The 11,337-nt window shown below is 42.3% G+C and overlaps 1 protein-coding gene across 1 annotated transcript; it reads right to left on the bottom strand.

Moving 5' to 3' along the window:
• Window positions 1-4,476: 4,476 nt before the first annotated feature.
• Window positions 4,477-8,126, bottom strand: LOC130174020 (hatching enzyme 1.2-like). The gene is made up of 9 exons (XM_056383613.1): window positions 7,456-8,126; window positions 7,273-7,276; window positions 7,091-7,150; window positions 6,831-6,986; window positions 5,823-5,943; window positions 5,558-5,736; window positions 4,971-5,052; window positions 4,734-4,858; window positions 4,477-4,561 (listed from the first exon to the last, which is right to left on the bottom strand). Coding segments are annotated over exons 1-9 (807 nt in total). The 5' UTR covers window positions 7,534-8,126; the 3' UTR covers window positions 4,477-4,559.
• Between the last annotated feature and the right edge of the window lie 3,211 nt (window positions 8,127-11,337).

The following is an 11,337-nucleotide window of genomic DNA, read 5'->3' as shown; positions in this document are numbered from 1 at the left end:
TATATTACAGCTACTAAAATGAGCAGCCGAAGTGTTGAAATGTGTTAATGTAAACGCAAAATGTACATCTTCAGCCTGGCTTTTAATTAAAGAAATTTTTAGACATTAGTCACTTTATTTTATTCACTTATTTTATGGGAATTATGTTGTAAATTGTATTTTATTGTATTTCATCTGTTCTTTTAGTATTAATTTGACTCTGTTTACTAATGTTATTATAGAGTTTTAAATCTATTTTATTGTCAGGTTTCTTGATTTGTCCTGATAAGTCGTGTGTGCAGCTCTTTGAAGTGCACTAACCTGTATGAAAAGGGCTGTACAATAAAGCTATACAAAGTTTGATTGACTGATTGATAAATGGACCTTGTGAGGAGATCATTTCTGATTTAACATACATTTTTCCCCTGAGGTCTTTTAAGTACAGTATATCAGAAGTATATTACACCACAGAATAACAATGCATTTGTTCACATTGATATAATAATACTGTATTTGTTTATCAGACTGTAGTGTGATCTGCCACATATATCATGTCATATAATAAATGAATACAAACAGTACATGTTTCTTAATGAGCAATGTTTCACTTCCTCCAATGAAGAGTATCTCATGGCTTCTCTGTCTTTCCCTACTGCAGAACAGGTATTATAGTGAGGACATACTGTCTGTGGATTTATTTCCATGCATGTATTTATTTGAATATGTTTAGTTTAAAAGTCATGGAATCAGCCTCTAAAATACCCCCATGTTTTCACAGGTTCTAATATTTGGACTTTAATTTACATTGGAAAAATTTCCACGTCATGACCTAAATGTTAGATATGTGACAGGGGTCAGACTTTGTAAACGTGGACTTGTGACCTCAGGCTTTGTAAAATCCTGCTCTTTTCCTGGTTGTGTTTTATACTGGATCCCCCCTGACTTCCAGAGTCTGAGTCTGAAACATCTGTTTCACTGTCTGTGTCTGTCTGAGAGAAAGAAAAACACACACACTCCTCTGCTCTTATCAGTGTGAGACATTCAACACACTGTTGTGAATATGAACCCACCCACAGCAGACACACCCACAGTGACAGGGTCAGGCTCACGGACATGTATCAGAGCTGATACAGAAACATACACCTCAGTATACGAATGGATGCAATGCAAGCTTTTGCTGTAAATCATTATAAACACAATCAAAGACACAAACTGTTTCACTTTGGGTGAAGACGGCCTGTGTGAACATTTAAAGATGTGCTTTAATGCTCCATCATAGACATAGATACATAGAACAGATAAATGTTGAGCTGGCCCAGCAGAAGACGTCACCTGGTGATCTCCAGATCATTTCAGTGTTTTCAGTCATGATGATTGTTTAGCTCTGAATTAGGACACACATTTAGTACAACACAGTTTTTTAAAAGTGCTTACACACCAATACCTTATATATCAAACAATTTCTGAAACTTGTCACTCAAAGAGCAAAATCACACACAATTTTAAGCCTCTGACTCAGTTTTCTATGTCATGTAAAACTTTTTGCATGGATGGTGGATCATGCTTCAGGTCCTAGATTGTGGATTACCTGACAAGACGACAGTACGTCAGGCTGAGTAACTGTGTCTCAGGGACAGTGATGAGCAGCACTGGGGCTCCACAGGGGACTGTTCTGGCTCCGTTCCTGTTCACCCTGTATACACTTTTAACTCTTCACTGGAGACATGCCATGTGCCATCTTGCTTCAAATCCTCCTCCCTCATCACAGTCCCCAAAAAACCAAAAACCACAGGACTTAATGACAACAGACCCACTGCCCTGACCTCTGGTGTTATGAAGTCATTTGAGCACTTTGCGATGTCCCACCTCAAAACCATCACTGAGCCACTCCTGGACCCCCTGCAGTTCACCTACAGAGCCAACAAGTCTGTAGATGAGGCTGTCAACATGGCTCTCCACTTACTCCTCCCCTCAAGTCAGGATCCTGTTTGTGGTTCATCCCAGCCCTGTTGCAGGATAAGCTCTCCGAGCTGAGCGTGCCTGACTCCACCCACAGGTGGATCACTGATTTCCTGTCTGACAGGAAGCAGCACATGAAGCTGGAGAAGCATATCTCCAGCTCCTGGACCATCAGCACTGGATCCCCCAAAGGCTGCGTCCTGTCTCCTCTGCTCACCCCGACTGACACTGACACCCCTCCCCTCCCCCGTGAACTATTGCCCCCCCCCAGGGTATTATATATTTATAATTTCTATGTATTATTTTCTACATATTTCTTCACATTTTATTGTAAATGTTTTATTTTATTTTCTTATTGTTAAATTTATATCTAACTTATACTACTTGCTAGTTTTCATCTTTGTTTATATTTTTTTTCTTCCTACTATGTTTATTTATTATAGATATGCACCAAAACACCAAGGCAAATTCCTTGTATGTTGTGAAACCTACTTGGCAATAAACCAGATTCTGACTGATTCTGATTCTGATACAGTCAACTTTAACTCTGAGTCCTGCCACATCCAGAAATACTCGGATGACACAGCTATCGTGGTGCGTATCAGGAACGGGCAGGAAGAGGAGTACAGGGATCTGACCATGGCCTTCAGTGATCGGAGCGACAAGAACTGCCTCCTTCTGAACACTTCCAAGACCAAGGAGATGGTCATGGACTTTCAGAGGTGTAGGCCCTTCAGCCAGTCAACATTCGAGGGAAGGACATTGAGGTGGTGCACACTTATAAATACCTAGGTGTGCACCTGGACAGTAAACTGGACTAGTCATGTCTGTTTGTATCGTCGTTGCTAGTTGGTGGACACTATCCTGTAGACAGGATCTGTCTCTGCTTCATATCTCTGACAGAGTGGAAATACTTGGACAATTTATATTTTCTGTTTAGGGGTCATTTAACAATTTAGAAAAAAATTAATTTTTCCAATGTTGGATCGATGACACAAGCAAATATTATCCCTCCTTTTTTTGGTGGACATGTTTATTGATTGAAGTGTGTAAGGTGTACATATGATCAGAGGTTCTGTAATTTGGAAGAAAGCCAATTTGGCATTTACTAAGTGTGTTTTTGTCTTGAATTAAGTTCAATATCCTGGAGTTCAGAATACTATAGATTAGTTTCCCAAGGTTGCTACTGACACAGATCCCTCTGTAGTTATTAGGGTCTGATTTATTTCCATTTTATCAGATTGGGGTGATCAGCCCCTGGCTCCAGACTCTAGGAACGCAGCCAGCACTCAGAACCAAGTTGAGCAGTTGAAGAATTGCAGTTTGCAGCCCAGGGTGTCAGGCTCAAGACACAAAGGTTGAACCCAAAAGCACGACTGGAAAGGCAGTTAACAATCAGGCAGTTTATTGATCTAAATCAATGAATACTGACAACAGTGTTCCAGAAAAGCTGGCAAGCCCAAAGGAAACAGGCGAGGTAAACGCTGGTAAATAACTCACTGGGGAAGAAAACAACCTGGCAAAGTGCAAAGGGACACACAGGGCATAAATACTGTTTGGAATAACGAGACACAGGTAAAACACATTAGGGAAAAGGCAGGTAATCACACGGGAGGAAGTAAAGACACAAGAGGGAAACTACCAAAATAAAACAGGAAATGACAAGACAGACATAAAACACTAAGGCCTGGGGACCGTTGTGACACAGGGGTGTTGTTCTTCAGCATTTCCTTTTTGATGCAATCTTTGCCACAGGCTTTTTTTGATTTAAGAGCTTTTAGCTCTTTGTGTAATTGGGTAATGTAATGGATCTTGGTTATTCTTGATGGCTGATTCTAGGTTGTCTAACTTTGTTTTAATTCAATTTCAGGTCTTCAGGTGAATACGTTGGTAGAGGTCATTATAATAGTTTTCACAAATGTCTCCATCTTGTATTGCTAATTGTGGTGGCTTTGTAGTTTCTAAACTGTTCAACATATCCCAGAACTGACCCTGTTTGGTTGGTGTGGTGAAGGTTTCGATGGTGGTGTTTCTTTCTTTTTACAAACTTTGCATTTAATGCAGCTTTTTGGAAGATACTGTTCATGTCTTTTGTTGATGTATTAACACCTTCAGAGTTACTTTGAAAGTATAAATTGGTGAACGTGTTGATTTTATGCTTAATTTCATTTGAATTCCAAATTTGTATGAATTGTTCAGCACTGTTTGGAGCTTCTGTATAACTGGTGTAGATGGTGCAGTTTACTGGGCTGGGACTCCTGACACCATCTTTACTCTGTTTCCTCGAGTTAATATTTATCACGCTGTGATCTGAGAGGGGGCTCTGTGCTCTAACAGTGAAAGAACTGAATGAGAAGGGGTCCATGTCTGAGATGGCATTGTCAACTACGCTTCTCCCAAGCTGAAAAGTAGGTGAAACGATCCCTTCTGATTTTGCCATGTATCATAAGCAAACAGCTACTGTTAAATACATGACTGAATGCATGAGCTTGGTTTAGTTCACTGTGAGGGGAAGCAAACAAAGAGGCTGTGTTTCAGTCAGTGTAACTTTATTGGATGATCCATGATGATGTCGACAATATTCCCTCTGCTCTGTCCATCAGAACATCTGGACAGGCTTCCTCTGAAACAGTCAACAGCACAGAGCTCGATTAGACAAAAACTGAATGGAACAGCAGAGAGTTTAATACAAGCTCTAGACAAGCACTGTGTGTGTGTGTGTGTGTGTGTGTGTGTGTGTGTGTGTGTGTGTCAGTGTGTGTATATACTGATAACGTGCTCATGCGGACACTCACAGCACTGGTAGAGTGTGTTGAGCCTGGCGATGTCGTTGCGGCTCATCTCCTTGGCGTTGCCAAAGGACACGTTGGCGTTAGGGATGGGGAGCATGGTGGGCTGGTTGTTCTTAGAGAAGGCATACCTACAACAGGAAACAGAGCAGTCAGACTGAACCACAGCACATCCTGCACACACAACACACATACATGTATCATAGCAGGCAGCAGTGCTGACGTGTAGCCAGTTGTTCTCACTTGTGGTACTGCATGACAGAGTTGTAGTCGTAGGGAGTGCCCTGGTTCAGGGTGGCGATCTTGTTGAAGTTGTGCTCCTTTCCTAGAAGAAATGATGCAGACAAAGTCAGTGTTTGTTTGATTTGAAGTTGAGATATTTTCTCTGGACAGAAAGGAGTCGAACTGCTGGAGAAGGATCCCAACGAGCTGCAGAGCTCCAAGGTTTGGTGCTGATGGCTTTATATTGACAAACCCGAGTCAAACACTGAGCTTCTGTTTCATGTAGGAGCAGAGTTGTGCCAGAATCTGTGACCATGATGTCAGGGCTCTTTTTGTCCACTAGGAGGCAAAAGGGAGCCATCACACTTTATGTGACTAATTCTATTCCCTGTGGAGTTGTTGAGCCTGACGGTGGTTGATGGGAGGAAAGCTTTGGGACACATGGTGTTTTCAAAGGACTAAAGACTTTCAACAGTTTCATCTCTTCACCTGGCTCATGTCTCATCAGACCAGTGTCTCTTTATTGAATCTTATTTGAATGTACTTGTCTGCAGTTGACTTGGTTCCCTCTCTAATGTGCCACTGGGAATGATAAAGAGCTCCATTACCAGACTGAACGTTCTGCAGCAGGACTTTGATGTGGTTGTCCCTGTCAGAGCGGGTTTGTTCGTGGTTGAATCCCAGAGCGTGCAGCAGCTCATGCTGGACGGTGCCGTGGTAAAGGCATCCACGACGGGCCAGAGACACCACCTGCTTCCCACCACGACGGCCGACAAAAGAGTAGCAGCTGCACAGGATCAGATAGGAGGTGAAGAACACTGAAGTCTGACAGCACCTCTCCTCTCAGACGGTTCATTTCTATCAGTTTCTTACCCGTCCTTGGACTCGATGCTCAGCCAGTCACGATCGCTGCTTCTGCTGGGCCTGAAGCGGATGCAGGAGAAGGAGGAGAAGGACTCCAGTCCACGGGTGATGATGGCCTTCTCACGGGAGGCTGGCAGGACGACACCACACAACATTTAGCTTTTGACCATGTCACAGTGAAGAAATCACAGGAACGTGTTGGTCATGATATATAACAGGATTTTTTATCATTATCAGTGTTATATTATTATGTATTATATATTATTTGTGAATGTAGAGATTACAAGTGACACAACAGCTCCTACAGAGAGTGTTGCATCATGGGATGTTTGTAGCTAAGTCCATTTGTACTGAATATTTTATAGTAAGTCGTGCGTGTTTAGTGGATGGATGGGTGGATGGATGGATGGATGGATGGATGGATGGATGGATGTATGGATGGCTGGATGGATGGATGGATGGATGGATGGATGGCTGGATGGATGGATGGATGGATGGATGGATGGAGAAGCTTTGTGGAAAGGCTCCATGATGAAGGCTTCTTCTTCTTCCTGGACTAATTGTATGTTGAGAACTTTGCCAGCAGGAGTGGTCTGAAAGTGTTTGTATCTTCAAAAACAGCTGTTGGAAGAGGAGGATCTGACCATCGGGGGCGTCTTATATTCAGGCCAATCAGGACCATGTGTAGGGTTGTGAAGAAGATTCAAGGATGAACAGATTCTTTAAGAGTAAAGTATGCAGATCAGACGAGCGACTAAACGCTGGTTCACTGGTTTCATGGATCCTCACATTTTACCTTTCGTATTTTTAATCTTTATTTCTTATTCTATAATAATCTTTCACTATCAACAATAAGAAGCAAACATGCGGCTGTCTGTGTGATGCTGGGAAATGAACGTTGATGAATTTTTGATTGAATTTTTTTTGACAAAGAAGCTGCTCCAACATGAGCAGTGAAACCCTGCTGTCTACAGACAGAGCTTGTGTGAACCCCCCAGACCTCCACCTGACACTCACAGAAGTGACTGGCGATGTAGTAAGGAATGTAGACCTTCCCGTCAGTCCACTTGCCCCACTTGCAGCTTCGGTTAGTGCAGGGGTCGGCGTTTTTCTCTGCCTCGCTGTTGACAGCGATGTCTCCTTCAGTCAGGACGGGACCATCGTCGGAGCGGACTGAAACACATCATACAGCAGCTTAAAAACCTGTTGCAGTGCCACTGAAGATGATGAGAAGAAGAAGAAGAAGAAGGACGGAGACTGCAGCAGCTCACACTCACTCAGATTGCTGTTGGCTCTCTCCAGAAGCTCAGAGACAGACAGCTCCTCTGAGTTCTCCTCTGCTCAGTGACAACAACAACAACAACAACAACAACAACAACACAATTTCAGGTTGCAAAAAACACACCAGTCCCAATACTGTGCATGTCAATACAATAGATAGTGAGAGTGGATTACGTACCTGCCTGCAGGTGGGAGAGAAAAAACAATCATGTCAATTCATAAAAACACAACATGAAAGCACGTTCACATCACAAACATCAAGTTACAGACACATCAGGTTCAGAGATGAACCTTCAGCACAGTAGAGGCTCAGGTCAATAACATGTACACTGTGATATCACGGGCCTGGAGATGGTCCTACCTCGCTGTCGGCCCAGCAGCAGGCAGACAGGAGCAGCAGAGCCAGGGCTGAGAACCTGAACACAGACATGCGAGCCATCCCAACAGACCTGCAGGACACAGACAGGAATCAGCTGCAGCTTCTCCTCAGAGGACAGACACAGTGTTTGAACTGAGAGCAGACAGAGAGACAGTGAACACCTCTGCTTCAGGTTCTGCTGCAGCTCAACTCACCTTCTGATCTTCTGTGTGGACTTGTGCATGTGAGGTGTGACTCCAGGTTTTTATCTATGTTTAACTGTGTCGGTCGGCCCAAATATGGATTATCTGAGTCCTAGAAAACCTGAGGAATCAGCTACACCAGCAGGCTTATCAGTCACAAAATGTACAGATGCATGAAAACACTTCCGTACCATTATCAGTGGGGAAAAGGACACTTGTCACATTTGTCACTTTACTCTACAAAACAGGTGGGAATGATGGATTAAAAGTCACTGATATGTTCTCATCATCGAACTCTATTGGATTCATTTAAAACATGGAGTGTTCAGTTGTAATTATTCAGTTGATGTCAGGTATTTTTATAATTTATAAATGAAGTGATATTTATGTACTTAAATTATAAAGATGAACTTATGACTCATACATGCAGGTGTACAGAATAAAGCGCAGGTGTTGTACTGGAGAGTAAGAAAAATTCTTCATACAAAATATTACAAAAAATGTTTTTGGAAAAACAATAGATAAATAATAATAAAAGATAAATACCTGTATATACACTGTTGCCCATAAAGTTGGAATAATTTTGTTTTCATACACAATCGTCTGTTTATTAATATTTAAATGCATCAGTAATCACTTTTGAAAATTACCCAGGTGAAATTAATTCATGCATAACATTTGTTTGGCGCTATAAAAGACAAGACATTTGCTGTGTTGTCCGTTTCCTGCTTAAAGCTTTATGCAATAGGTTCATGTTTTCAGAATTGTCTGAAATAATTTTCAACCAAATTTGACACAGAACTTCCCTAGGCTATGCCTCGTCCGACGCCACTGGCAATACACCAAAGATGGCTTGCCCTCCGACAGGATGGACACAAACAAGCCGATATTGCTGATTTGCTTGGAATATCCGAGGGTGCGGTCTGTAAAATTCTCAAAGTTCATCGAGAGGAGGGTCATTTGAGGCCATGAGAATCTCCAGGACGACCGCGACTGACTACCAGACGAGATGATCAGCAACTACTTAATCTGTGCCGTAGAAACCAGAAAATGCCAGCAAACCGCCTTTGTCGTTTGTGGAGAAGACACCATGGAATCAACGTTTCCCGCCAAACTGTAAATCGGAGGTTGCTTTCAGCATGGTTACCAAGCAAGACGAATGATCAAGTGTCCACGCCTAACTGTTCAACACAAGAGTTGCTTGACTTCACTAGGCTAGGGAGCACTAAAGATTACAGCTTGGGCACTGGCGACATGTTATCTTTACTGACGAGAGCCGCTATATCCTTAACCATACAGATGGAAGACAACGGGTTTGGCGATTACGTGGCGAAAACCTTCGCGATGACTGCATCCAGGAAACCACTCAAGCTGGTGGCGGCTCAGTGATGGTATGGGCAAGTATGCATTGGTGGCGCTGGATGGAAACGTCAAAGCCGTTGTGTACACGGACATCCTGGAGAACCATTGCCTCCCACATGCAAGACGGGTCTATGGGAACAACTTTCGTCTGCAAGACGACAACGCTAGAGCACGTAGGGCAGCTGCAGTGAGAGAATTTCTTGATTCAGATGGGATGCAGCAGATGTCATGGCCCGCTTGCTCCCCTGATATGAACCCTATTGAGCATGCCTAAGGCCGAGCCATCGAGAGAGGGACAATATTCCTCAAACTCTACAGGAGTCAGCCCAGGCTCTGACCGAAGAGTGGGACGCCCTGCCCACTGACAACATCAACAAGCTTGTGGACAGTATGCCACGACTTCTTAATGCACTGATCCGTGTCAGGTGTGGCCATACTCGATATTAGTGACTGTGTGACATTTGAAAGAGTAATATTGGACATTCATTAGCATGAAATCTTCTTGATCCAATACCCCCAATTTTGTTTAAGCCTGACTACAGTTTGTAAAGGTTAATTGTGGTTTCATTTTCATTGTGATATGTTTGGAAGAGATTGACTCTTAATACACTTTATCCATCAGGAATAAATCACATTGTCCCAATCATTTCATGGAAAGAGGTCAAAAATATTTTATTCCATTTTTATGAGCAACAGTGTATATACCATATATGTATTTATGTCTGAGTGTGTGTGTGTGTGTGTGTGTGTGTGTGTGTGTGTGTGTGTGTGTGTGTGTTTGCGTGTGTGTGTCACACTGTGTTGAAATTATTGGTTCTCTGACAAAACAAAAGGAGGTTATAGAATAACTTCCCCATTGAATGGATCAGGTTTCTAGGACATTAATGAGGGGTAGTTGGATGGTTCTGTTATGGTGTCGTGGACAGATGTAGATAGATTTTCCATACAGATGTAATCCATTTTTTCAGTGAGCTATAAGTGTCTTGTTCTTTGATTTCCAGTTCGTGAGGACGGTTTTCTTGGTGATAGAGCTGAGAGTCTGAAGAGAAAGTTAATTGAAAACATGATCCAGTCAGCGCTGTTTCCTACAAAACATATTTAGTTTAATTCAATATGAATGTAATTTCTAGACAGGGTTCAGTAGAAGGAAATAGTAATAAATGTTAATAGAGTCTTTCTGCAAGTCTCTGTCCGTCATCATCCTCTGTTTCACCTGACAATATACCGTCACCTGCTAAAGCCTGTAATATTCCTATTATTTAAAATATCTTAGTCATTGTCACATGACCACCCCTCATATGACTCATAGACCGTTTTGCTCAAAAAGACATTTCTGAGTATCTAACTTCACATAACCTGAACCATTCTCCCTGTGTCTGTCACAGTCAAGCTGCAACTTCCAGGGCTGAGAACACTGAAGACCCAAAAGCTGCAGTTCCTCTAATGACCACTAGAGTCTGGCTCCAACAGTGAGTCAGTCCCCATAGACTCCCATGTCGTTATCGGCGTCTTTCTTACCCCCCACGTCGTCATTGTATTCAGTACACAGTATGTCACATGCAGCATCAATTTCTTATTAAAAAATGCACAATACAATTCAATTTAAATATTTTTTCCTGATTAGGATTTCTTGTGTTGAATCCAATGCGATTTTAAGCTCTAAAAGTTTTAATGACTCCTTTTCTCTATAACATTAAAAATAAATTAACTCTCAACACAAATTATCCACAATATCAAAGATCGTAGGTGTAACACCATCTTACTCTTCAGAACATTATCTTCATTGTTTGTTGCTGTTGCCATTTGTATAAATCCATGGTTTCAAGCCCCGAGCAAGTCCTGTAGAAGTCATGAAGTCCGCTAGCATTGCATTCATAAACACGCAGCACCAGCTCCAGAACGCCGTTTGCTCGTTTTCATTGGCCAGAGGCACCATGGGAGTAATACTTCTGCACATATTCAGTGGGCCACAGAATGCAGAAGTAACCCGGAAGCCAGAAACTTTATTCAGTGTATGCGCCCAGCAAGCAATTCCAATAGAACTGAATGGGTGCCATTTTTACGTCCGGGACCCTGGTCTTATGATACATCCACGATCTAGCCACTAGCTGTCTGCTCTGTGTCACCTCAGCTACTTAGAACCAGTGAACGTGACCTCAGTGTTTGTGGTGTTTTTGAAGTATTTTTCCTGTAAATATTAGACAGGTCATTTGACCTGTTGTTGGTTAAAGGGGCAAAGTTTTCTCTGTCACCAAACCTGGTTTCTTGGCCATTGTTGCATTTACAATACAAGAGGTGATAATACGACCTCTCAACAGTG

The sequence above is a fragment of the Seriola aureovittata genome, chromosome 1 (assembly GCF_021018895.1).
Source record: "Seriola aureovittata isolate HTS-2021-v1 ecotype China chromosome 1, ASM2101889v1, whole genome shotgun sequence".
Taxonomy (NCBI): Eukaryota; Metazoa; Chordata; class Actinopteri; order Carangiformes; family Carangidae; genus Seriola; species Seriola aureovittata.
This window is presented reverse-complemented; position numbering and strand designations above follow the sequence as displayed.

What these genes read in the sequence shown, in the direction of transcription:
- LOC130174020 (XM_056383613.1), bottom strand. Translation starts at nt 7,533, where the DNA reads ATGGCTCGCATGTCTGTGTTCAGGTTCTCAGCCCTGGCTCTGCTGCTC. An exon ending in GAGAGCCAACAGCAATCTGA is followed by an intron (nt 6,987 to 7,090) that starts GTGAGTGTGAGC and finishes GATGTGTTTCAG; the next exon opens with TCCGCTCCGACGATGGTCCC. An exon ending in CTACATCGCCAGTCACTTCT is followed by an intron (nt 5,944 to 6,830) that starts GTGAGTGTCAGG and finishes TCGTCCTGCCAG; the next exon opens with CCTCCCGTGAGAAGGCCATC.